The 27314-nt window shown below is 44.3% G+C and overlaps 1 protein-coding gene across 5 annotated transcripts in view; it reads left to right on the forward strand.

The window, feature by feature from the left end:
- LOC140732995 (sialate:O-sulfotransferase 2-like) overlaps nt 1-27314 on the forward strand; it is a 450507-nt gene that overhangs the window by 211562 nt on the left and 211631 nt on the right. For all 5 annotated transcript variants that reach the window (XM_073055731.1, XM_073055733.1, XM_073055735.1 and 2 more), the window contains one exon: nt 18383-20062. In XM_073055731.1, the coding sequence (XP_072911832.1) occupies nt 19642-20062 (421 nt within the window). In that variant the 5' untranslated portion in view covers nt 18383-19641. The remainder of the gene's footprint in view (nt 1-18382; nt 20063-27314) is intronic.

Raw genomic sequence — 27314 nt, forward strand, 5'->3', positions numbered from 1 at the left:
AGGAGGGCTGGAGCTTTTCGGGATTCTCCAGTGCAGAGGTCTGTTGTTGTCCAGTCATTTAAAGTGGGGATGAGTGAAATGTTTTGGGATATTGGAAACAGGCAGGAAAGTGGACAATATCTGGATCAACTATGATATCGTTGAATGAAGATTCAGACCAGTAAAGATATACAGCCTGTTCCTTCATCCACTTTGTGTTGCTAAGGGGAAGACTGGCTGATGTCTGTGTGCTGGAAACGAACTTCCCCGGCCACACACTGACATAGAATTTCCAGCCGTGTTAGGTGTTAAATGCTGAGCGGTATGTGTCCTCCAGTCCTACAGACAAATTAAAATGAGTGGCCGTCTGACTGCAGGCTTTTGCTTGGAGCTGGCTGTTCAGCAAAAACCTTCCACTCCACTCAACTTCCTTAGCTGGGATTCATAACCAAACGTACATTAGTATTAATGGAATTTTTCTCTGGTCTTTCATAAATTATGGAAGGAGCTGAGACAAGCCAGACATCATTCACACTGGAGTAATTCTTGTTTCAAGCACATCCCTGAAACTCAGCTCTGATGTGGAAATATATCGCAGCTCTTTCATCATCGCTGGGTTCAGATCCTGGAGCTCCCTCTCTGACGGCACAGTAGGAGCAACTTGAACACTCAGATTCAAGAAGGTAGCCCACTGCCAAATTCTCAGGATGGGCAGTAAATAGTGGTCTTGCCAGTGATGCTCACATTCTGTAAATACAACCCCCAGCCGAGCTCAAAGACTTCTAATTCTATGCATAGTTGATGGAACTGTGTCTGTTGTATAACATACTGAATTGCAACATGAACTGGTAATTGATTTACTATTGTCACACGTTCTGAGCTACAGTGAAAGTCTTGGCTTTGCATGTTATCCATACTGATCATTACAAACTAAAGGACATGGACGTAGCACGGGAAAACCAATAACAGAATGCAGGATATAGGCTCACAGTATTGAACTGGTTGGCCCAGCTAACCTTGGACCAAAATATTTAATGACAACATAGTCAAGTTGTGTCAGCTCAGATTTATTGTCCTGTTCTGTCCCAAGGTCCCAGAATCCCTTAGTGTCCAAGCCAAAACTGGGAATGATTGAAATGTTGGGATTGCACCATCTCACAAAATAACAATCAACAGATCTTCGAATGTTTATTCATTGGCTCAACACAAATGAGCTGGTGCGGTGATAGCAGTAGGTGGAGCTTAACGTTTTCACTGCCTTGCTTTAGTTTGAGTGTGTAGGAATTTTCTGTTAAATGCGGTAAACTGTGAAATGCATCAAATTTTGTTTTTGATAAAACACAATTAAATCAAAATTGTAAATAGTAACAATTATAGACCTATCTTTGGCAGGATTTAATTCAATTATATCATAGAACAGTACAGTTCAGTACAGACCCCTTGGCCCATGATGTGCCAACCAACCTAAACCGACTCCAATGAATCTAACCCTTCCCTTCTACACAGCCTGTAACCCTCCATTTTCTACACACCTATCTATGAATCTCTTATAAATCCGTATTGTACCAGCCTCTAGCAGCATCCTCAACAATGTGTTCCATGCACCCACTTTTTCTCTCTCTCTCTTACAGTACACCAGTTAAAGCCATCTCCTATGTGCGTGCTTTTATTTAATTGATATGTAGTTGTGCACAGACCAACAAATTGGCGATGAGTATGCACCTGAAGAAGAAAAGAATAGCCCTTAACTTGGCAGTAGGAGTTATCAGGGCACTGTCATGATGGTGTTCCCATAGCAAGCTATTCTTGTTTTTACAAGGCCTAGACGCTCAACCCGACTTGGATTTGAACTCAGGAACCTTCGCTCCAGAGTCCGGTGCTGATATTATTGTGCCACCAAGTGGGAGAGTACAGATCTGAATGTCAGAATATTACCAGCTGCACCGAGAATTATGAGATGAAACAGCGTAAGTCAAGCAGTACAGACACTAACAAAGGGATCACGAGTAACTGCATTACACACTGTGAAAGATGCAATTAGCAAAGTTAAAAGTGGAAATAACATGGCAATGGCTTCATTTGGGAAAGTTGACAAATTTGATGGCGTTAATGGGAGTTGTATATCGAGAGGGTGGAACTGTATTGTAACGTGAACAACATGGAGGAGCAAAAAAAAAGCCCCGACACTTCTTAGCTTAATCCTGGGACGTGCAGTCTCTTACACAACTTAGTAATCCTTGCAAAAACAGCAAGCAAGATATTCGATGAAATTTTTACAATTTTACAAAATCACTTGAGCCCTAAACTGCTGGTAATAGCTGGGAGATTTAGATTTTACGAAAGGAACCAGTGAAAGGATGAAAGCGTTTCTAAATAGGACTGTGCAAACTTTAGAGATGGACTTTCTGATGGACTAAGGGACAGGCTTCAATGTGGCATGCATATTCTAAACACTCAAAAGAGGCTACTGTCAGAAAGAGACCTAACCTTAAAACAGACATTGACCATTATAATATCGTTACACTGCAGCAAAGGGTGCAGCAGAACTGTAGAAAAAGAGGTTAGGATGTGAAATGCACAAAATACCCCTGAATGGTGTAAAAAGCCAAAAAAAAGTATCAAGGTTTCAAATCATTGCAATTGGCAAGAATGATGAAGAGCACTGGCAGAACCTTGGTAAAGTGCTTACCAGACTGAGTGAGTGTGGTCTGCGTGCAAAGATTCAGATTCAGATTATTGTCATTTAGAAACCACAAATGCAATGCAGTTTAAAAAAATGAAACAACGTTCCCCAAGAATGATATCACAAAAGCATATGACAAAACAGACTACACCAGAAAATCCACGTAACGTTTGGCAATCCCCAATCCAGAGACCAGAGAGGCTGCTACGTATTAATATCGCACTACCGTCTTAGCGCGTTCCCCGGAAAGGAGCTCCAAATCCACCAGACAAAAACAAGACCAAAAACTAAAGCTACAAGACCTGCACAAAACCACATAGTTACAACATATAGTTACAACAGTGCAAACAATAGCATAATTGATTAAAAAAAACAGACTATGGGCACAGTAAAAATAGTCCAAGATGTTAAAGGACTGTAAGTTCAAAAGAAATCACCACAGTTTCCACAAGTCCCCATGGTCGCAACAGACTCGCCATCCCACGCTGGCGGCAGAAGGGAATACCCCCGCTATGGACTTCCACAGCACCGCCTGACTCAGCCTCGCAGACGCAGCACACAATGGAAGCTCCGTCGAAACCAGCCTCGCAGATGCAGCACACACCGAAAGCGACCTGAGTCCGTCGAACCTCCGAGCCGACGACCATCCCCTCCGGCACAGCTTCTCTGAGCATCATCCTCTGCCGAGCATATTAAGACACCCCCGCCAATGGCCATCGGCAACGTGACCCCGAGGACTGGGGGCTTGTTCTTCCCAGCAGAGTCCCGGACCTCACAGCAGCAGCAGCAACAAAGAAGGTCTTCCTGGAGATTTCCCGATGTTTCTCTGTGCTTCCATGTCCGTTTTCAATCGATTATGATTGCGCACGGCACCCCACTTCACAAATAACAGATAATCAGTTCCGGAGTGGCCGCTGCAAGCTGCGTCGTGCCACCATCTTGGATATAAGATCACAATGGAAATAGAGAAATATTAGTTTTTCAAGAATGAACTCTCATATTGTGGACGTGTCATTGACAAGCAAGGCTTCCATACGTCACAAGAGAAGATTGCTGCAGTACTGCAGGCTCCCAAACCTGAAAATGTGTCACAACTCAGGTCAGACTTGGGTCTTATAAACTACTACCACCAGTTTCTCCCAAACGTTGCTACAGTGCTGCACCCGTTGAACACACTGTTACAGACAGGAGCAAAGTGGGAATGATCAGAAAGATGTGAAAGAGCGTTCAAGGAAACAGAGAGACTAATAACACACATAAAATGCTGGTGGAACACAGCAGGCCAGGCAGCATCTACAGGGAGAAGTGCTATCGACGTTTCGGGCCGAGACCCTTCGTCAGGACTAACTGAAAGGAAAGATAGTAAGAGATTCGAAAGTGGGGGGAGGGGAAAATGCGAAATGATTACGCAAAGGGTAGCGGTGAATGGGTGTTTCTCGGAATGGCAGGTGGTGACTAGTGGGGTGCCACAGGGTTCGTTATTGGGACCACAGCTGTTTACCAGTTACATTAACGATTTGGATGAAGGCATTGAAAATAACATCAGCAAATTTGCTGATGATACTAAGCTGGGTGGCAGTGTGACATGTGATGAGGATGTTAGGAGAATTCAGGGTGACTTGGATAGGCTGGGTGAGTGGGCAGATACTTGGCAGATGGCGTTTAATGTGAATAAGTGTGAGGTTATCCACTTTGGGAGTAAGAACAGGAAGGCAGATTATTATCTGAACGGTGTAGAGTTGGGTAAGGGAGAAATACAAAGAGATCTTGGAGTCCTTGTTCATCAGTCACTGAAGGTGAATGAGCAAGTGCAGCAGGTAGTGAAGAAGGCTGATGGAATGTTGGCCTTTATTACAAAGGGAATTGAGTACAAGAGCAAGGAAATCCTCTTGCATTTGTACAGAGCCCTGGTGAGACCACACCTGGAGTACTGTGTACAGTTTTGGTCTCCAGGGTTAAGGAAGGACATCCTGGCTGTAGAGGAAGTGCAGCGTAGATTCACGAGGTTAATTCCTGGGATGTCTGGACTGTCTTACGCAGAGAGGTTAGAGAGACTGGGCTTGTACACGCTGGAATTAAGGAGATTGAGAGGGGATCTGATTGAAACATATAAGATTATTAAGGGATTGGGCAAGATAGAGGCAGGAAATATGTTCCAGATGCTGGGAGAGTCCAGTACCAGAGGGCATGGTTTGAGAATAAGGGGTAGGTCATTTAGGACAGAGTTAAGGAAAAACTTCTTCTCCCAGAGAGTTGTGGGGGTCTGGAATGCACTGCCTCGGAAGGTAGTGGAGGCCAATTCTCTGGATGCTTTCAAGAAGGAGCTAGACAGGTATCTTATGGATAGGGGAATCAAGGGATATGGGGACAAGGCAGGAACCGGGTATAGATAGTAATTGATCAGCCATGATCTCAAAATGGCGGTGCAGGCTTGAAGGGCCGAATGGTCTACTTCTGCACCTATTGTCTATTGTCTATTCCTCTTTTCCCTTTCCCCCTCCTACTTTCAAATCCCTTACTATCTTTCCTTTCAGTTAGTCCTGACAAAGGGTCTCAGCCCGAAACGTTGACAGTGCTTCTCCCTATAGATGCTGCCTGGCCTGCTGCGTTCCACCAGCATTTTGTGTGTGTTGCTTGAATTTCCAGCATCTGCAGATTTCCTCGAGAGAGACTAATAGCATCAGTTGAACTGCTCACACATTATGACCCATCTCTGCCCATCAGACTGGCGTGAGATGTGTCCCCTTTTGGCATTGAAACAGAGACACATAGAAAACCTACAGCACAATGCAGGCCCTTTGGCCCATGATGCTGTGCCGGACATGTACTTATTTTAGAAATACCGAGGGTTACCCATAGCCCTCTATTTTTTTAAGCTCCATGTACCTATCCAGGTTTCTTAAAAGACCCTATCGTATCCACTGCCACCACCATCACCAGCAGACCATTCCATGCACTCACACTCTCTGTGTAAAATACCTTACATCTGACATCTCCTCTGTAACCTACTTCCAAGCGCCTTAAAACTGTGTCCTCACATGTTAGCCATTTTGCCCCTGGGAAAAAGCCTCTGACTATCCACACGATCAATGCCTCTCATCATCTTATTCACCTCTATCAGGTCAGCTCTCATTCTCTGTCAGAGAAAAGGCCAAGTTCACTCAACCTATTCTAATAAGGCATGTTACCCAATCCAGGCAACATCCTTGTAAATCTCTTCAGCACCCTCTCTATAGTTTCCATATCCTTCCTGTAGTGACACTACAGAACTGAGCACAGTACTCCAAGTGGGGTCTGACCTCGGTCAAATAAAGCTGTAACATTACCTCTTGGCTCTTAAACTCAATCCCACGGTTGATGAAGGCCAATGCACTGTATGCATTCTTAACCACACAGTCAACCTGCTTAGCAGCTTTCAGTGTCCTATGGACTTGGACTCCAAGATCCCTCTGATCCTCCACACTGCCAAGAGTCTTGCCATTAATACTATATTCTGCCATATTATTTGACCTCCCAAAGTGGACTACCTCACAGTTATCTGGGTTGAACATCTGCCACTTCTCAGCCCAGTTTTGCATCCTATCAATGTCCCGCTGTAACCTCTGACACCCCTCCACAGTATCCATAACACCCCCAACCTTTGTGTCATCAGCAAATTTACTAACCCATCCCTCCACTTCCTCATCCAGGCCATTTATAAAAATCACCAAGAGTAAGGGTCCCAGAACAGATCCCTGAGGCACTCCACTGGTCACCGGCCTCCATGCAGAATAAGACCCGTCTACAACCACACTTTGCCTTCTGTGGGCAAGCTTGTTCTGGATCCACAAAGCAATGTCCCCTTGGATCCCATGCCTCCTTACTTTAATAAGCCTTACATGTACCTTATCAAATGCCTTGCTGAAATCCATGTACACTACATCTTCTGCTCTACCTTCATCAACTTGTTTGGTTGCATCCTCAAAAAATTCAATCAGGTTCGTAAGGCACGACCTGCCTTTCACAAAGCCATGCTGACTATTCCTAATGGTATTTTGCTTTTCCAAATGTTCATAAATCCTGCTTCTCAGGATCTTCTCCATCAATTTACCAACCACTGAAGTAAGGCTCACTGGTCTATAATTTCCTGGGCTATCTCTACTCCCTTTCTTGAATAAGGGAGCAGTATCTGCAACCCTCTAATCCTCCGGAACCTCTCCCATCCCCATTGATAATACAGAGAACATCGCCAGAGGCTCAGCAATCTCCTCCCTCGCCTCCCACAGTCACCTGGCGTATATCTTGTCAGGTCCCGGTGACTTATCCAATTTAATGCTTTCCTAAAGCTCCAGCACATCCTCTTTCTTAATGTTTATATACTCAGGCTTTTCAGTCCACTGTAAGTCATCCCTACAATCGCCAATATCCTTTCCTGTAGTGAATACTGAAACTAAGTATTCATTAAGTAACTCTGCTATCTCCTCCGGTTCCATACACACTTTTCCACTGTCACACTTGATTGGTCCTATTCTCTCACGTCTTATACTCTTGCACTTCACATACTTGTAGAATGCCTTGGGGTTTTCCTTAATCCTGTTCGCCAAGGCCTTCTCATGACCCTGCCTAGCTCTCCTAATTTCATTCTTAAACTCCTTCTTGCTAGCCTTATAATTTTCTAGATCTTTATCATTTCCTGGTTTTTGAAACTTCTTAAGCTTTTCTTTTTTTCTTAATTAGATTTTCAACAGCCTTTGTACACCATGGTTCCTGTACTCTACCATCCTTTCCCCATCTCATTGGAATGTACCTAAGCAGAACATCACGCAACTATTCCCTGAACATTTGCCACATGTCTTCCGTTACATTTCCCTGAGAACATCTGTTCCCAATTTATGCTTCCAAGTTCCTGCCTGATAGCTTCATATTTCCCCTTACTCCAATTAAACACTTAACTAACTTGTCTGTTCTTATCCCTCTCCAATGCTATGGTAAAGGAGATAAATTTATGATCACTATCTCCAAAGTGTTCCTCCCACTGAGAGATCTGACACCTGACCAGGTTCATTTCACAATACCAGGTCAAGTACAGGCTCTCCTCTTGTAGGCTAATGTACATATTGTGTCAAGAAACCTTTCATGACTTTCTCCTTTTCTGCAGCCGTGACACTATCTCTGATCAACAGTGCCACGCCCCCACCTCTTTTTCCTCCCTCCCTGTCCTTTCTGAAACATCTAAAGCCTGGCATTCTATGTAACCATTCCTGCCCCTGAGCCATCCGAGCCTCAGTAATGGCCTGAACATCATAGCTCCAAGTACTGATCCACGCTCTAAACTCCATGATGTTCAGGGAGCCACTTTGTCAGACTCGATGAAAGATGGATCTGTATTTGCTTCAAGTTCACTGACAAGCATAGAACTCAATATGCACAGATCAACCGAGAGGTCCTTAGTCAAATATGGGGAATAAAGAAGTTCCACCATTGCCTTTATGGACAAACTTTTATGTTAGTGACAGATCACTAGGCTCTGTGTTGATTTTCAGTCCCAGGAGGGGAATTCCTGAGATGACTGCTACCCTGTTACACCACTGGGCGCTAGTCCTAGGAGCCCACTGTTATGACAGAGACTTCAAGGATACCAAACAATGCCGATGGCTTGTCCCATCATCCAATACTGGCAACTGATGAACAAAAGTCTTCGTACTGTGACCCAGCAGAATTACTCCACACTACATTGACGAGAAGCTAGACTGGACTGCCAACACAGATGCCTTGTGCAGGAAGGCACAGAGTCGACTGTACTTCCTTAGAAGGTTGGCGTCATTCAATGTCTGTAGTGAGATGCTGAAGATGTTCTATAGGTCAGTTGTGGAGAGCGCCCTCTTCTTTGTGGTGGCGTGTTGGGGAGGAAGCATTAAGAAGAGGGACACCTCACGTCTTAATAAGCTGGTAAGGAAGGCGGGCTCTGTCGTGGGCAAAGTACTGGAGAGTTTAACATCGGTAGCTGAGCGAAGGGCGCTGAGTAGGCTACGGTCAATTATGGAAAACTCTGAACATCCTCTACATAGCACCATCCAGAGACAGAGAAGCAGTTTCAGCGACAGGTTACTATCGATGCAATGCTCCTCAGACAGGATGAAGAGGTCAATACTCCCCAATGCCATTAGGCTTTACAATTCAACCGCCAGGACTTAAGAACTTTTTAAAAGCTATTATTAATGCTTTTTGAGATAGTGATTTAGATGCATATCATATTTTTTACTGAGTTAAGTATTGTATGTAATTAGTTTTGCTACAACAAGTGTATGGGACATTGGAAAAAAGTTGAATTTCCCAATGGGGATGAATAAAGTATCTATCTATCTATCTACATTGGTGGACCAGTTGCCGGTAACAAATTCTGAAATAGAAAGGGAAACAAGGAATGACCCAACATTGTCAAAGTCTATGAAATCACCATGCTAGGATGGCTAGCTCAAGGTAACCCTATGTTTCCAGAGTTCTCAGTGAGATGAGACTAACTGTGTGGATCTGATGTTGTAGTTCCCTCTAAACTGTCACCAGAGTGTTAGAGAATCTGCGTGAAGGACAGCTGGGTGCAGTCCAGATGAAGAGTCTTACCCAGAACTACAGTAGGTGTGGTGGCTGGGAATAGATAAACAGATTGAAGACTTGGCCAAAAGCTGTTTAGGATGCTAATACAGTTGAAATTGCACCCTCACAGGCACTGTTACACCCAAGGGGGTGACTGTCCCATGGCAAAGAGTGCATATTGACTTTGCCGGGCTATTCCTGGAGTCCGTGTTCCTGATTGCTGTGGATGCTCATTCAAAGTGGCTGAAGGTTATACCAATGAAGTCAACCACCTCAGCAAAGACCGTGTCTGCTCTGAGGACTATCTTTACCAGAAATAGCTTAGCAAAACAAATTGTGAGTGACAATGGACCACAAAACATGTCAGAAAAATTCTGAGTGTACATGAAGAACAATGTCATCAAACATTTCAAGTCAGCTCCTCACCAACCAGCTATGAATGGATTAGCTGTAAGTTTTATGCAAACCTTCAAGAAGTCCATTAAAGCGATGGACAAGGAGGACATTTCTCTACAGTAGAAGATGGACAAATTCCTTTTTTTGTATCAGAGCTCTGTTCATACGATGACAAATCAAATACCCGCAATGCTGTTCATGAGCAGGAGTCTGAGATCTCGCATAGACCTGATTACCAACAAGGCAGTTGGTCACCCGGTAGGATAGCGACAAGAACTGGACCTCTGATGTACACAGTTGATGTTGGAAATCAGACATGGGGATGTCATGCGGACCAGATACTGGATGCTCAGCCGAAGAACACATCCGTGTCGGTTGCATCCAACAAGACGGACACGTTACAGTCACCAGACTTACCTCTCAGTGATGATCACGTCACTGACAGCATCGTGACACTGGAAACCAGCAACGTTGTCTTAGACAAGACACCTGCCAAACCTGATGCCACTCCACAGATCCAGAAGCGCTATCCTGAAAGAAACAAAAGACTGAATCTTTAGGACAGTGAAGTTGTTATGGAATGTTATTGTGAAAACACGTTTATTTAGAATATGGGTTGTAAAAGGGAAATTGAATGTTTTGTATTATATTCATCTAAAAGGGGAGGTAGTGTAATGTATGGATCTATTTCTTTTAGAGAATGACTCCGCCTAGCACTATATATGGACTTATAACTTACCCATGAATATTGATCTGTTGTCTATGCATGCACATTGTTCTCTCTCTCTCTCTCTCTCTGTCTCTCTCTCTTGTGAATATGCCAGTTAAAACCTTCTTCCACATGTGTTTAATTGATATGTGGTTGTGCACAGACACAATATCCACCACCTTCTGTGTGGGGAAAAAAAACACAAAAAACTTACCATTGACATCTCCCCTAAACCTTCCTTCATTCAACTTAAAAGGATATCCTCTGGTATTGGCCATTGTTCTGCTGGGAAAAAGGTACTGGCTCTCCACCTTATCTACGTCTCTCTTAATTGTACACACTTCCATCAAATTGCCACTCACCCTCTATCATTCCAAAGAAGAAAGCTGTACCTCGCTCAACCTATCCTCTTAAGATCTGTTCTCTACTCCAGGCGGCATCCTGGTAGATCTCCTCTGCACCCATCCTAAAGCTTCCACATCCTTCCTATAATGAGGTGGCCAGAAGTGCGCAGAATACTCTAAGAAAGTCTTCAGTTCCTGTATAGTTGCAACAGCCCATTGTCCTTGTTTTCTGATTTCCAACTACCATTGCAACCCTTCATCACTTCCAACCCCACACTTGTGGACGTCACAGCAAGGCAAGGGTTAAGTTATGTCAAAGCAAGGTAGGTTGCAGATAGAGTGCAGACAGCCCAGCTGAGAAATATGTCTTTGAAGAGTATAGCTTCCCTTTTTACAGCAGCAAACTGGAGCCATTTGGCTTACAGAGATGAGGTAAGGATGCAAGGGACACACTCACCAGCTTGGGGACAATTTATGAACTTTAATGTAGCATCAGTTGTTGACTTGTAGTTTCTGTTGATTTTTAACACTTGTATTGTGAATGACAATTGATCTTCCAAGTAAGCATTCAAACATACAGTTTACCAGATGGTCTGACACGGTGGTCAGCAGCACAGGGGCGCCGCAGGGAACCGTACTCTCTCCGGTCCTGTTCACCCTGTACACATCAGACTTCCAATATAACTCGGAGTCCTGCCATGTGCAGAAGTTCGCTGATGACACGGCCATAGTGGGGTGTGTCAGGAATGGACAGGAGGAGGAGTATAGGAAACTGATACAGGACTTTGTGATATGGTGCAACTCAAACTACCTGCGTCTCAATATCACCAAGACCAAGGAGATGGTGGTGGACTTTAGGAGATCTAGGCCTCATATGGAGCCAGTGATCATTAATGGAGAATGTGTGGAGCAGGTTAAGACCTACAAGTATCTGGGAGTACAGTTAGACGAGAAGCTAGACTGGACTGCCAACACAGATGCCTTATGCAGGAAGGCACAGAGTCGACTGTACTTCTTAAGAAGGTTGGCGTCATTCAATGTCTGTAGTGAGATGCTGAAGATGTTCTATAGGTCAGTTGTGGAGAGCGCCCTCTTCTTTGTGGTGGCGTGTTGGGGAGGAAGCATTAAGAAGACGGACGCCTCACGTCTTAATAAGCTGGTAAGGAAGGCGGGCTCTGTCATGGGCAAAGTACTGGAGAGTTTATCATCGATAGCTGAGCGAAGGGCACTGAGTAGGCTACGGTCAATTATGGATAACTCTGAACATCCTCTACATAGCACCATCCAGAGACAGAGAAGCAGTTTCAGCGACAGGTTACTATCGATGCAATGCTCCTCAGACAGGATGAAGAGGTCAATACTCCCCAATGCCATTAGGCTTTACAATTCTACCGCCAGGACTTAAGAACTTTTTAAAAGCTATTATTAATGCTTTTTGAGATAGTGATTTAGATGCATATCATATTTTTTACTGAGTTAAGTATTGTATGTAATTAGTTTTGCTACAACAAGTGTATGGGACATTGGAAAAAAGTTGAATTTCCCCATGGGGATGAATAAAGTATCTATCTATCTATTTATCTATCTAATATCCGTAACTGCTAGTCAATTCTGTATAAAAATGCCATTTCTCTGTTCAGTCTTCAGAACAGTGTGGTGATGAGGGGCATGTTGTTCTCCCTGTGCAAAGTAAATAAAGTGTGATTGAGGAGCGAGTGTGAGTTTTCAGAGTTGAGTTAATTGGTGACGACACACAGGACCCGCAGTCGAACGGTGTTGGTAATGAGAGCCACGTATGGCCCTGTCAGTGCAAAATGACCAAGAATCCCACTTGTGTCTTGCTGCCTCGGAGATCGATCGTGAAAATTAAAGCATTCTTTTGTTCCCAGGTGAGTTTTGTGGTTGAAAATTAAGCATTGAAACCCTAGGGACCAGGCAAGTGAGAGGGGAACATGAGATGTGGGAGGCATCTTCATTAGGCACAGGAAAATAGATCAGGACTGTGGAGAAGCAAGATTGTGTTTATTTATTTATTGAGATCAGTGTTCCAACCCTTCAGGCCTCGTTGTCCAGCAACCCCCGATTTAACCCTAAAGGGTTAAAAGATCCAGGTTTAGTCATCGGTGAAGAGCAAACCTCATGAGGGTGGTAGGATGCGGTGAAGGGTCCTCAATCTAAAATGTTTACAGTGTCCCATTTCACAGATGCTGTGTGTTTCAGTTTAGCATTTCCGACACCAGCAGTTTTTAGGATTTTCAGGGGTGACAGATTTTGAAGAACAGTTAAAAGAGAGTAAAAATACTGAGCTGGTGTTCATTGGATGGTGGTTGTAATGAAAAGAGATCATCTCCTGGGTTATTAATGTGTGTGTGGGCGGGGAACTTGTTTCCTTTAACCTGTAATGAAACACCAGCTCGGTTTCCCTCTCCACAGATGCTGACTGATCTGTTGCGAATTTCTATGTTTATTTTAGATTTTCAGTATCCGTGTTTTTTGCTCTTTGATGGATTTTATTTGCTGATGGCATTCGTGTCACTGAGCCAAGGCAGGTACACACAGTCGACAGAGAGACACGTCCAGTTGAATAATGGAACAGGTTTCCTGAGGAATCACAGCTATTTGATCTTTATAAATACAAAGAAACTCTCCAGGGTACAATGCCTGCTGTGAGATAGTAACCTGGATGAAATCCAACATCTGGACAAGGGCAGATGACGAAATATCCTGTTAAACACAGCAATAGTTATTTTCAGAAAGCCACTGTGAAAGATAAATAAAATATAACTTGAGTCCTTAGTTTCTGTTTCTTGGGTGATGGGAGGTGATTTTGGAAAGGAATTCAATTTTAATTGTCTTTCAACCATGCATGAATACTCACGAATACAGTCAAATGAGACAGCGTTACTCCGGAGTCAAGGTGAAAAACACAGTACCAGCAGTCACACACGGCACAAAGTACACATAGCACGCATAAGGTACAAGGTACAGCCACTCAATTAAAAGAGTCCAAACTCAGGCCATCCAACGTTGCTAGACCAGAATAGAGCCTGTCATCTGCCGAACGAACACTGGAGGGCAGCACCGACTCCAGCCTGGATGCTGCGCCACACTGCCCCCGGTGGAGTGCTCGGGTTCCTGTGCTTCTCTCCCAGCAGCTGCAAGCGGGTAACACTGTGGCTTGAGGCCTAGTCCTCCCACATACAAGATATCAGTAATACAGTCACACAAAATACATAGTGCATATAGTCCAGACCTTGAGACCATTGTTCTGTGGAGCAAACACTTGGGGGCAGTGCTGACTCCAGCCTGGATGCTGTGCCACACCACCCCAGGTGGAGCACAGGTGCCATTTCCGATGCCTCTCACCCGGCAGCTGTTAGCAGGGGACACCGTGGCCTGAGGCATAGTGCTTGCTACAACTGAGGCCTCACAGCTTCCCTGCCATCCGCCCCTGCTCTCATCAGTGAATCGAACTTGCTGTATTCCACATTAACCATGTCCAAAGGGTCTTGTGATCACAAGAAAAGTGACGATGCCAGTCACTTGCCATTAGGCTATAAGCCTCCTTCAACTCAGCCAGTAGCACCATGAGCAGCTCCTTCATTAATCCGCCAGCGGCAACTCAGTGACAGGCTAGACCTGCGGTACTTCAAGTTCTTAATATTCAGCAGCATCTTGCGATCATTTAAGGTATGTTTAAATAGGACAGTAGCACCTTTTGCTGACCCTGTAGAAGCCGCTGTGACTGAACCCGCTGCCATTTTACTGGAAGGTTTAAGATATAATCTTCTGACAGTCCTCTGACACACCGGCCACCCAGTCCAGCTACTCTGATCAACCAGCGGCTTACTGATGGGATAGACCTGCAGCACCCAAAGTTCCTGGAGTCAGTATAGCTTTGTGATGTAAAAATCACATTCAACAAAGAAAAAAAGAGAGGTAAAACAACAAGATTAAAATATAGCTTTAATCAGGACTTCTCTTTCTTATTTATTTTGTGAAATTTGTTTTTTTGAGGCAGCAGTACAGTTCAATAAGTAAAATATACTATAAATCACAATAAGAAATATACATTCAGTGGCCACTTAATTAATTCCAGGAGTGGAATCCAGAGCGGTTTTCTGTTGCTGCAACACATCTACTTCATGGTTCAACGTGTTGTGTGTTCAGAGATGCTCTTCTGCACACCACTGTCGTAACGTGTGGTCATTTGATTTACTGTGGCCTACCTGTCAGCTTGAACCCATCTGGCCATTCTCCTCTGACCTCTCTCACATGAACAAGGCATTTTCACCACAAAACTGCTGCTCATTGGATGTTTTTTGTTTTTTTGCACCATTCTCTGTCAACTCTAGAGCAGGGGTTCCCAACCTGGGGTCCATGGACTCCTTAGTTAATGGTACGGGTCCATGGCATAAAAAGGGTTGGGAACCCTGATCTATAGGCTGCTGTGCATGAAAATCCTGGAAGATCAGCAGTTTCTGAGATACTCAAACTACCTTATCTGGCACCAACAATCATTCCACAGTCCAAGTCACTTAGATCCCATTTCTTCCCCATTCTGGTGTTTGGTCTGAACAACAACTTTTATGATTGTCTTTATGATTTTATGTATTGAGTTGCTGCCACATGATTGGCTGATTAGATATTTGCATTAACGGGCAGGTGAACACGTGTACCTCATTGAGTGGCTACTGAGTGCATATGTATATAAAAACTAACGATGTAATGCTAAAAGACCCTGTTTTTGTTATTTGAGGGTCGGCTGAATGTTGAACCCAAGTGAAATGCAGGAACATAATTAAACTATTTCAGCCCAAGGGACTGTGAGAAGTCCATGGGAGAGATTCTGAGGGACCTGCACAGCGAGAGTTTAAACTGTGATGTTTATTTTGTGGAGCTAACCCAATCTGGCCCTGTGTGATTCCGGTAGCAATGAAACTGCATTCCCTGTCTCTCTCAAAGTGCTGTGAATCAGTGTTACAAAAACTGCCACTGTTGTGCTGACCCACATTCTGATGTCTTTCGAAGCTCTAAGCATGGCAGTGCAATGCATTTCCTGCAAGAACCACAGAATCAGGCTCATTATCCACCACTTAAAAGATGTGAAATTTGAGGCTTTGTGTCAGAGCAAACTCATAAAAATAAATAGTGCAAAAAAATAAGGAATAACAAGGCCATGTTCTTAGGTTCATGGGCTATTCAGAAATCTGATTGTTGAGGGGAGAAAGTTGTTCCTGAATCATTGAATGTGGGTCTTCAGGCTTCGGGCAGACAGGGCTAATCTTCCTCCCTGATGGTAGTAACGAGGACTGGGCATGTCTTAGATGGGGAGGGTCCTTAATGATGATGATGGATGCCATCTTTTTGAGGCATTGCCTATTGATAACGGCCTCAAAACCTACCTCTTAAATTCTTTTAGTCACACTAGTTACTTATTAAAAAAAGGAATAATGAGGTATTACTCATGGACCGTTCAGAAACCTGATGGCAGAGGCAATGAACCTGTTCCTTAAGCTTTGAGATTGGGTCTTCAGCCTCCTTCCTCCCTCTGATGGTAGTAACAAGAAAAGGGCACATCACGGATGGTGATGGATGCCTCCATCTCGAGGCACTGACTTCTGAAGATGTCCTCGATGGTGGGGAGGCTCACGCCTGCGATCGTGCTGGCTGATTCAACAACCCTTTGCAGCCTCTTGCAATCCTGTGTGTTGGAGGCTCCTCCAATCAGAATGCTCTCCACTGTATTGAGGCTCTCTGGAATTGCCACCCCAGAGAGCAAAGGTGGCAGAGTCGTTGAATCAGGTTCAAGTTTATTGTTATTTAACCATACACATGTATACAGCTAAACGAAACAGTGTTTCTCCGTGGTGGTGGTGCAAGATGCAGAGCATACAGTCACACACAGTGCACAGTAAATATAGGTTCAATAGCACATAGAATGACAAATTGTTATTAGCACAAGTCCCCGAGTGGCAAGGCTTGAAGATTGATGGTGCATGGAATGTTGTCTTGGAGCCACGTTTCAGCAACATCAAGCACACAGCAGTTCCTCATCTCTTACTGAGTCAACTGCAGATGCAGGCAATCCAACTTGACTTCTAGGGAACATCTCCCAGATGGAGAAAGGTTACTGTTCACATCAGGGATTGGGCAGGGTCAAGGACACGAGGCACAGAATCGGTCATGATCTCACTGAAGAGGGGAGCAGACCTGAGGGACCGTGTGGTTTGTTCCTGATACTATTGTATATTTTCAGTCAAGTTGGGCATGACTGGCAGTAATTTTTACTGGAATTGCTGACATTTTGCAAATTTGTTTACAACTGGAAAATGCAATCCCTGATCAATAAAAGTAATTTCCTGTTAGGGTTATAAATTGACATTTGCCATAATTCAAGACATTCTGCAGATGTTTTAAATCTTGACCAGCACATAAAAAATCTGGAGGAAACAGCAGATCAGGCAGCATTTATGGAGGGAAATGAGCAGTCAACACTAAGGGTCAAGACCCTTCATCTAGACCAGACAGGAAAGGGGGCACTAGCCAGAATAAGAAGGTGGTGTGAAAGGAAGGACTACCAGCTTAGTTGAAGTTTGTCGCACATTTCGGACTCCTGTGTCTTTCTTTGAAATAGATTAATGTTTTGAAGATTCAAAACATAGCACTTTCCTTTACATTTCTGATGAAGAGGCTTACTGACTGTTTACTCCCCTCCATAAATATACTGAGTTCTTCTAGTGTTTTCTAAATTGCTCAAAATTGCCAAATTTCCCTCTCCCCACTCTCCCCCTCTCCCCTCCCCTTCTCTTCATCTCTCCTCCCCTTTCCCCCTTCCTCCCTCTCCACCTGTCTTTCTCTCCCCCCCACCCTTCCACTTCTTCCCCTCTCTCTACCTCCTCCCTGCTTCTCTGCCTCTATGTTGGTCACTACATAATATCTGGTACAACATCTGTTCTGCTGAAGACCACAAGAAACTGCAGAGAGTTGTGAGCACGTCTGAGTCCATCCCCTTCACTGATCTCCTCTCCCTTCACTCCCTCTACACTTCCCACTGTCTCGGGAAAGCAACCAATATAATCAAAAACTCCTCCCCCTCCCACCCCAGGCCTTCTCTCTTCTCCCCCTCGCATTGGGCAGAAGGTACAGAAGCTTCAGGTTCAAGGACAGCTTCTATCTCACTGTTATCAGACTCTTGACTGGACTCGTACTCTAAGCGATGAATTCTTGATGTCCCAGTCGACCTCGTGTCAGACCTTGCACTTTCTCCGTTGCAGCTACACGATATCTGCTTTCTGTTTTCTTGTGTCTACCTCAGTGTACTTCAGTGTGGTATGATCTGGATGGGGTATTTTCCTCTGCCTCTAGTTACAATGTACTTCAGTGTGGTATGATCTGGATGGGGTATTTTCCTCTGCCTCTAGTTACAATGTACTTCAGTGTGGTATGATCTGGATGGGGTATTTTCCTCTGCCTCTGGTTACAATGTACTTCAGTGTGGTATGATCTGGATGGAGTATTTTCCTCTGCCTCTCGTTACAATATACTTGAGTGTGGTATGATCTGGATGGGGTATTTTCCTTTGCCTCTGGTTACAATGTACTTCAGTGTGGTATGATCTGGATGGGGTATTGGGGTATTTTTCTCTGCCTGTCGATACGTGTGACAATAATAAACCATTGTTTTGTTCTCTTGCAGAGGTGCATCCTGGTGGAATGAGGGTCGAGCTGCTGGAGAGAGACTGTCTCAGACTTGCTGCTTCTTACCCCTGATCTCCCCCCCACCCCGAGTGATCTAAACAAGCTTCATTTGTATGAAAGGAAGGGGGTAAGCAATGGGAGGGTAGTTTGAGTGGAGGGGGTGATGAAGATGGGTCTAGGGGTATAAACTCCACAGGGTAGAAAAGATGCCCTCGAGAATGCTGTGTCTGCCATTCAAAGGGAAATTGAGACACGTGTCCATTCATCTGCTTTCAATCCATCTCTACGCTCTTCATTACCAGATAAACGTCCTCAGTCAGTAGTCCGCCTCAGGGTTTCCGAAGAATTTAAACAGGGAACAGATATCAAGAAACTTTGCTAAGACAGCCGACGAGTGGAATATAAAATTACAACCTGCTCAACCAATCACTATCTCAGTGGATAGAACTTTGGCCAACTGGATAACCTTCTCCAGGCGGACCATTGTTGGGGGTGGGTGAGGGGTGAAGGCAGGATAAGGTGAGGAAGGATTTGGATCAGGTCTGTCCCTTACTGATGGAGGGATACAATTAACCACCTCCAGGCACACTGGGTTAGGTGGGTGAGGGGTGAAGGCAGGATAAGGTGAGGAAGGATTTGGGTCAGGTCTGTCCCTTACTGATGGAGGGATACAATTAACCACCTCCAGGCACACTGGGTTAGGTGGGTTAGGGTGGGTGAGGAGTGGAGACAGGTTAAGATGAGGAAGGATTTGGATCGGGTCTGTCTCTTACTCACGGAGGGATATAATTAACTTCCTGAGTTTGACGACAGTAATAGTGACATTGTAAGCGATTAGCCTGGAGGTTTATGAAGCTCATTTAGTGACTCTCTACCGACACTGAAAGGTTTACGAGGCTCGTTTGGTGACTCTGTACCGACACTGAAAGGAGGTTTACAAGGTTTGTCTGGTGACTCTCTACCGACACTGAAAGGAGGTTTACGAGGTTTGTCTGGTGACTCTCTCCTGATGTTGAAAGCTTTACGAGGCTCATTTGGTGACTCTACCGACACTGAAAGGAGACACAAAACAGATGAAGCACAAAGTTGGGAGAAAGTCGATGCAGAGCAGCAGGACAATCGCATGGCTGCGCTAGCTGTGGATTACAAAATATTTTGTAACCTTTCTCTGTTTGGAATGCTTGTCTTAAAGATCTATATTTTTACACGTCGCTGCCCTGACGTTACAATGCACTAAAGGAAAGTTATGTGTTGGGAATGGCCAGACTAGCGATCAAGATACATCGCTGCTTCCACAGGAAGCCATTACGATTCTTCACCTTCATTATGGTTTACCTCATGGCTGGAAGTCTACTGTTCATGCACACAGGCTTTGTAGGAGACAGCACTGTCGCTGGGAGGGCCTCACCCCACAGAGAGGGGGCACCTCACACAGCCTTGGGTTCTCCTCCTGGCCTCCAGCGTTTCTCCTTCCTGCCCTTCGGGAGGGCAAATCAGGAGGCGCCACAGAAGGAGCAGTGGCCGGCCCTGCCTCCAGCCCTGCCCAGAAGGTACGGACCTCCGTGGCTGAAACCAGTCTTGCAGGACGCCCTGGACAAGCTGAGATCCGGGGAGCCCATCGGCAGCTGGAGTCGAGCGTTGAAGGGGAAGATGTGGAGGGATCAGGAGGAGAGCAGAGGTGGGTGAGATTCTTCAACAGCAACAATCGCTCTTACACCTGACCTTCCTTTCAAAGGGGTAGAATGCAATCGCTCTTACACCTGCCCTTCCTTTCATAGGGGTAGAATGCAATCACTCTGCCACCTGCCCTTCCTTTCATAGGGGTAGAATGCAATCGCTCTGCCACCTGACCTTCCTTTCATAGGGGTAGAATGCAATCGCTCTGTCACCTGACCTTCCTTTCATAGGGGTAGAATGCAATCGCTCTTACACCTGACCTTCCTTTCATAGGGGTAGAATGCAATCACTCTTACACCTGACCTTCCTTTCATAGGGGTAGAATGCAATCGCTCTGTCACCTGACCTTCCTTTCATAGGGGTAGAATGCAATCACTCTTACACCTGACCTTCCTTTCATAGGGGTAGAATGCAATCGCTCTGTCACCTGACCTTCCTTTCATAGGGGTAGAATGCAATCGCTCTTACACCTGACCTTCCTTTCATAGGGGTAGAATGAAATCGCTCTGTCACCTGACCTTCCTTTCATAGGGGTAGAATGCAATCGCTCTGTCACCTGACCTTCCTTTCATAGGGGTAGAATGCAATCGCTCTGTCACCTGACCTTCCTTTCATAGGGGTAGAATGCAATCGCTCTGTCACCTGACCTTCCTTTCATAGGGGTAGAATGCAATCGCTCTGTCACCTGACCTTCCTTTCATAGGGGTAGAATGCAATCACTCTTACACCTGACCTTCCTTTCATAGGGGTAGAATGCAATCACTCTTACACCTGACCTTCCTTTCATAGGGGTAGAATGCAATCGCTCTGTCACCTGACCTTCCTTTCATAGGGGTAGAATGCAATCACTCTTACACCTGACCTTCCTTTCATAGGGGTAGAATGCAATCACTCTTACACCTGACCTTCCTTTCATAGGGGTAGAATGCAATCACTCTTACACCTGACCTTCCTTTCATAGGGGTAGAATGCAATCACTCTTACACCTGACCTTCCTTTCATAGGGGTAGAATGCAATCGCTCTGTCACCTGACCTTCCTTTCATAGGGGTAGAATGCAATCGCTCTTACACCTGACCTTCCTTTCATAGGGGTAGAATGCAATCACTCTTACACCTGACCTTCCTTTCATAGGGGTAGAATGCAATCGCTCTTAAACCTGACCTTCCTTTCATAGGGGTAGAATGCAATCACTCTTACACCTGACCTTCCTTTCATAGGGGTAGAATGCAATCGCTCTTACACCTGACCTTCCTTTCATAGGGGTAGAATGCAATCGCTCTGTCACCTGACCATCCTTTCATAGGGGTAGAATGCAATCACTCTTACACCTGACCTTCCTTTCATAGGGGTAGAATGGAGAATGCAATCACTCTGTCACCTGACCTTCCTTTCTTAGGGGTAGAATGGGCGGAGGGTGATGGCAGGAGGTCTCATCCTCTCACAAACTTGTTGGGATTTACACACAAGAAGCTGGAGAAACTCAGCAGGTCAAGTCTGATCTGCAGAGGGAAATATATGGTCAACGAATCGGGTCAAAACCCTTCACCTGGACTAACAGTAGAGGGCAGATGTCCAGAAAAATATTCAATTATAGGAAATAAATATGTGTATATATAAATGTATTAGAGTGTGAAACAGTGACAGGCAGGCAGGGACGTGATTGGGGTAGAGGTGACAAAGGACTCTAGATGGTGGAATCTGATAGGACAGGACGATCGAGGATGGAATAAAGAAACTGGCCCTTTGTTCTACGTTTCACCTTCCTCTCCCATCGGATTCCACCACCTACAGCCCCTTGTTCCCTCCACCTTTCACCTTCCAACCTCTCTTCCTATTCCCAATCTCCCCTTCTCCATCTCCCTGTCACTCCCCCTCACCTCATCCACCAATCATGCCCCAGCCTTTCCCCTCAGCTCTTTATACCGGGCATCGTCCCTCAACTCTTCCAGTCTAGATGAAGGATTTCGACCCCAGACGTTGACTGTCAATTTCCCTCTGCAGAATCTGCCAGGCCTGCAGTGTTCCTCCAGCTTTAAATACAGAGTTCACTTCTGTGTTTCTGTTGCCCCTCCCAGCCCTGCAGATCCCAGCGATCGTGAGGATCACACCACACATTTGAACACCGTCCCTCTAAACACATCGATTTAATTCCTCTCTGCCTCTGTACGTGGTAACAATTTCCAAATCCTTTCCAAACCTCTGCTTAACAATTGACTACCTACCAACACTGGATTATCTGTGCAATATAACCGCAGGTTGGGTCCTTTACTGTGTGTGCACTGGAGGTGGTTTGTGGTTAATTTATATTGTTATCAATGTGTGCACTGGAGCTGATTTGTGACTTAGTTATATTGTTATTCGTGTCTGCATTGGAGATGGTTTGTGATTCAGTTATATTCTATCTGTATACACTGGAGATGGACTGTGATTCAGTTATATTGTTATCCGTGTCTGCATTGGAGATGGTTTGTGATTCAGTTATATTCTATCTGTATACACTGGAGATGGACTGTGATTCAGTTATATTCTATCTGTATACACTGGAGATGGACTGTGATTCAGTTATATTCTATCTGTATACACTGGAGATGGACTGTGATTCAGTTATATTCTATCTGTATACACTGGAGATGGACTGTGATTCAGTTATATTCTATCTGTATACACTGGAGATGGACTGTGATTCAGTTATATTCTATCTGTATACACTGGAGATGGACTGTGATTCAGTTATATTCTATCTGTATACACTGGAGATGGACTGTGATTCAGTTATATTGTTTCTCTGCACTGGATTGTGACACAGTTATATTGTTTTGGACCTCATTTGTGTTCATGTGGACCTATTCTGATCTGCAAGCTGAATTGTTAATGACCATAAAATCACTGTTACAGTTTATGATAATCCTGCAGTTAACTTACTTCCTTGTAATGACAGTTAAGATTGTCGGATAGTGTTCAGTGTGGACGATACTGAGTGTGAGTTTGTACCGAGTGTGAGCTTATACTGAGTATATTTTGTGACCATTTGTCTTTTGAGTGTGGAAGGAAACTGGAGTATTCGGAAGAAACCACTGGTTGAACATGCAAACTCCTTATAGACAGCGGTGGAATTGACTGAATCCAAGTCCCTGGCTCTGTAAGAGTGTGACGCTCACCGCTGTGTTACTGTGCCGTAGCCATTGCAGACAGTGGTGGGAATTGAATCTCGATTATGGTCGCAAGATCGCGGGTGGTAACTGCTACGTTACCAGGACTTTGCTATCCCCAGAGTTAGCAAGGGTTTTAGTTTGAACCATGATCGAATTTCAGTTTGAGAAAATGAAGATGCGATTTGGTTAAGTTTCCAGCTTGTGTCTGTTGGATTGTATTTCTGTTTTTGTGAAGTGTTTAGCTTGTATATGTAAGCGATGGGTTTGGGTTTTGAAATTCTGAGTTTGTTGAGTTTAGTTCCAACTATTTCAGTTTTTATTTTAGATTTTTATCAACTGCAGTATTTTGTTGAGACAGGGTACTGAAGTTACATCGGCCACACGCAAAAAGTCATCACATTGATCTGAAACCATCCCCTGCACCACCACCGTGACCTCACTGACTGACCGCCTCACCGCCGTGACCTTACTGACCAGCCGTGTCACTGCCTTGACCTCACTGACTGACCGCTCCACCTCCGTGAACTCACTGACTGGCCACCTCACTGCCACGACCTCACTGACTGGCCACCTCACTGCTGCGACCTCACTGACATGCTGCAGAAACTTGTTTGACTCTTTTTCAATGATCTTTCCCAGATGTACAGCGCTATGCCAGCAAAATGCATCAAGAACATATGTGCCTGGGAAGGAATTCTGGCAAGTTTTAACAAAAATAATTAGTAGTAATTAGCATGCAAGCGAAACGGTGAGGGAGAGCTTCACAACATCCATGTCCCCGATGGATGACAGAAAGAAAAGCTTTTGTTGTGTATTTAATATTTCAGTAATGTTTGAGTAATATTGTGTATATATTAGTTGATTAAGCATTACTGCTCATCTAAATAACTACGGGTTATATGTAAGAATATGTGAAGTGAATTGCATGTATCATCATGCTAACACGTGATATGTTTGCACCTCGCTTAAAATAAACCCTAAGCTGGACACACACGTTTTGGCCTCCCATGTTTTCCTTTGAATTAGTTTAATATTTTGAAGTTACAAAACATAACAGCTTTAATTAAAGAACAGAAATTATTCTACCTTTCAGAAATCTTAAATGGTTTGCCAAAAGCATCTTTCCTTGTGGTCATTGACATTCCTTGTTTACGCCTCTTATGCCTTAAGATTTCTCCCGGAGATTTGAAGTGCAGTTTGACAGTTCCACTGCCACTAGGAGCATTGAACGCCGAAATATTACATTATGGATGATAAACAGAAGCTCCCCCCCCCCCCCCACAGCGCTTCCCTCACACATATTGTCCTCTGATAGGGAAACATTACGTCCCATCAGCAGTACATTCACACAGGCTGACTAAAGCAACTGAAAAAAATAATTTTTTTAACATCCCCAACTTACTGTACCACCAGTGGGTTGTCCATTGCATCAATAATTGAGGGAGGGCCGAGGAGCAAAGTTCATCTGATGTGTGGCCGGGAACAGAGTGTAGCCACCAAACTGGCATAGGCCCCTAGGTGACTTCCTACCTTGCCCTTCTCGTATTTCAGGTATGCCTGACCACCTGGCTGTCGAATCAGATTCGGAATCACTGACAAATGTTGTGTAATTTGTTGTTTTGTGGCAGCAGTTCAGTACAAGACATGAGAAATTATTTAAGTTACAATAACATATCAAATAAAAGAGGAATAGTGAGGGGGTGTTTATGGGCCATGGACCGTTGAGAAATCTGGACGGGTTTATACAGAGATACAGGAAGTGACTTGAAAGAGGTGTGTAAAATGATAAGAGACGTAGATGAGTGGACAGCCAGAGACTTTCCCCCAGGGGCAGAAATGGCTAATACAGTAAGACATTCTTGTAAAACTGACTGGACGAAGTATAAGAGTGTATGTCAGATAGATTTTTACACAGAGAGTTGTAAGTGCAAGGAACATACTTCTGGGGGTCATGCTCGAGGCTGATACTTTAGGGACATACAGAATTTTGTGGATAGGCGCATGGATGAAAGAAAACCGGAAGACTATGAGGGGAAGGGTTCGATTGACTGTAGAATTGGTAAAAAGGTCAGCATGATATTGTGGGCTGAAGGGCCTGTAGTGTGCTCAATGCTCTATGTTCTATAGAACATTATTTTGTTCTTAACTTCAGAAAAGCGGGTCTGGTATTCTTTTGTCAGGAATTAAGCTCGGCAAGGGTAATTTTATTTTGAAAGTGTTCTTGTTATTTTTGTTTTTACACTGTCACAGTGTGAAACATATGCTGGGACCTCTTGAGAAATTATAAAGAAATCGAAGTTGTATTAATGCAAACATCAGTTCTTCAGGAGGAGAGCTTCCACGACTGGTTGTGTATAATGTCTTACAGCATCTCCACACTAATGGGGGGCTATGTAGGAGAGAAGAGGTAGATTGTGTACAATGTCTTACAGTATTTCACACTAATGGAGGGCTATGTAGGAGAGAAGGGGTAGATTGTGTACAATGTCTTACAGTATTTCACACTAATGGAGGGCTATGTAGGAGAGAAGGGGTAGATTGTGTACAATGTCTTACAGCATCTCCCACTAATGGAGGGCTATGTAGGAGAGAAGAGGTAGATTGTGTACAATGTCTTACAGTATTTCACACTAATGGAGGGCTATGTAGGAGAGAAGGGGTAGATTGTGTACAATGTCTTACAGTATTTCACACTAATGGAGGGCTATGTAGGAGAGAAGGGGTAGATTGTGTACAATGTCTTACAGCATCTCCCACTAATGGAGGGCTATGTAGGAGAGAAGGGGTAGATTGTGTACAATGCCTTACAGTATTTCACACTAATGGAGGGCTATGTAGGAGAGAAGGGGTAGATTGTGTACAATGCCTTACAGTATTTCACACTAATGGAGGGCTATGTAGGAGAGAAGGGGTAGATTGTGTACAATGCCTTACAGTATTTCACACTAATGGAGGGCTATGTAGGAGAGAAGGGGTAGATTGTGTACAATGTCTTACAGCATCTCCCACTAATGGAGGGCTATGTAGGAGAGAAGGGGTAGATTGTGTACAATGTCTTACAGTATTTCACACTAATGGAGGGCTATGTAGGAGAGAAGGGGTAGATTGTGTACAATGTCTTACAGCATCTCCCACTAATGGAGGGCTATGTAGGAGAGAAGGGGTAGATTGTGTACAATGCCTTACAGTATTTCACACTAATGGAGGGCTATGTAGGAGAGAAGGGGTAGATTGTGTACAATGTCTTACAGTATTTCACACTAATGGAGGGCTATGTAGGAGAGAAGGGGTAGATTGTGTACAATGTCTTACAGTATTTCACACTAATGGAGGGCTATGTAGGAGAGAAGGGGTAGATTGTGTACAATGTCTTACAGCATCTCCCACTAATGGAGGGCTATGTAGGAGAGAAGGGGTAGATTGTGTACAATGCCTTACAGTATTTCACACTAATGGAGGGCTATGTAGGAGAGAAGGGGTAGATTGTGTACAATGTCTTACAGCATCTCCCACTAATGGAGGGCTATGTAGGAGAGAAGGGGTAGATTGTGTACAATGCCTTACAGTATTTCACACTAATGGAGGGCTATGTAGGAGAGAAGGGGTAGATTGTGTACAATGTCTTACAGTATTTCACACTAATGGAGGGCTATGTAGGAGAGAAGGGGTAGATTGTGTACAATGTCTTACAGCATCTCCCACTAATGGAGGGCTATGTAGGAGAGAAGGGGTAGATTGTGTACAATGTCTTACAGTATTTCACACTAATGGAGGGCTATGTAGGAGAGAAGGGGTAGATTGTGTACAATGTCTTACAGTATTTCACACTAATGGAGGGCCATGTAGGAGAGAAGGGGTAGATTGTGTATGTCTTACAGTATTTCACACTAATGGAGGGCTATGTAGGAGAGAAGGGGTAGATTGTGTACAATGTCTTACAGTATTTCACACTAATGGAGGGCTATGTAGGAGAGAAGGGGTAGATTGTGTATAATGTCTTACAGTATTTCACACTAATGGAGGGCTATGTAGGAGAGAAGGGGTAGATTGTGTATAATGTCTTACAGTATTTCACACTAATGGAGGGCTATGTAGGAGA

This window comes from Hemitrygon akajei, chromosome 9 (genome assembly GCF_048418815.1).
Source record: "Hemitrygon akajei chromosome 9, sHemAka1.3, whole genome shotgun sequence".
Lineage (NCBI taxonomy): Eukaryota > Metazoa > Chordata > Chondrichthyes > Myliobatiformes > Dasyatidae > Hemitrygon > Hemitrygon akajei.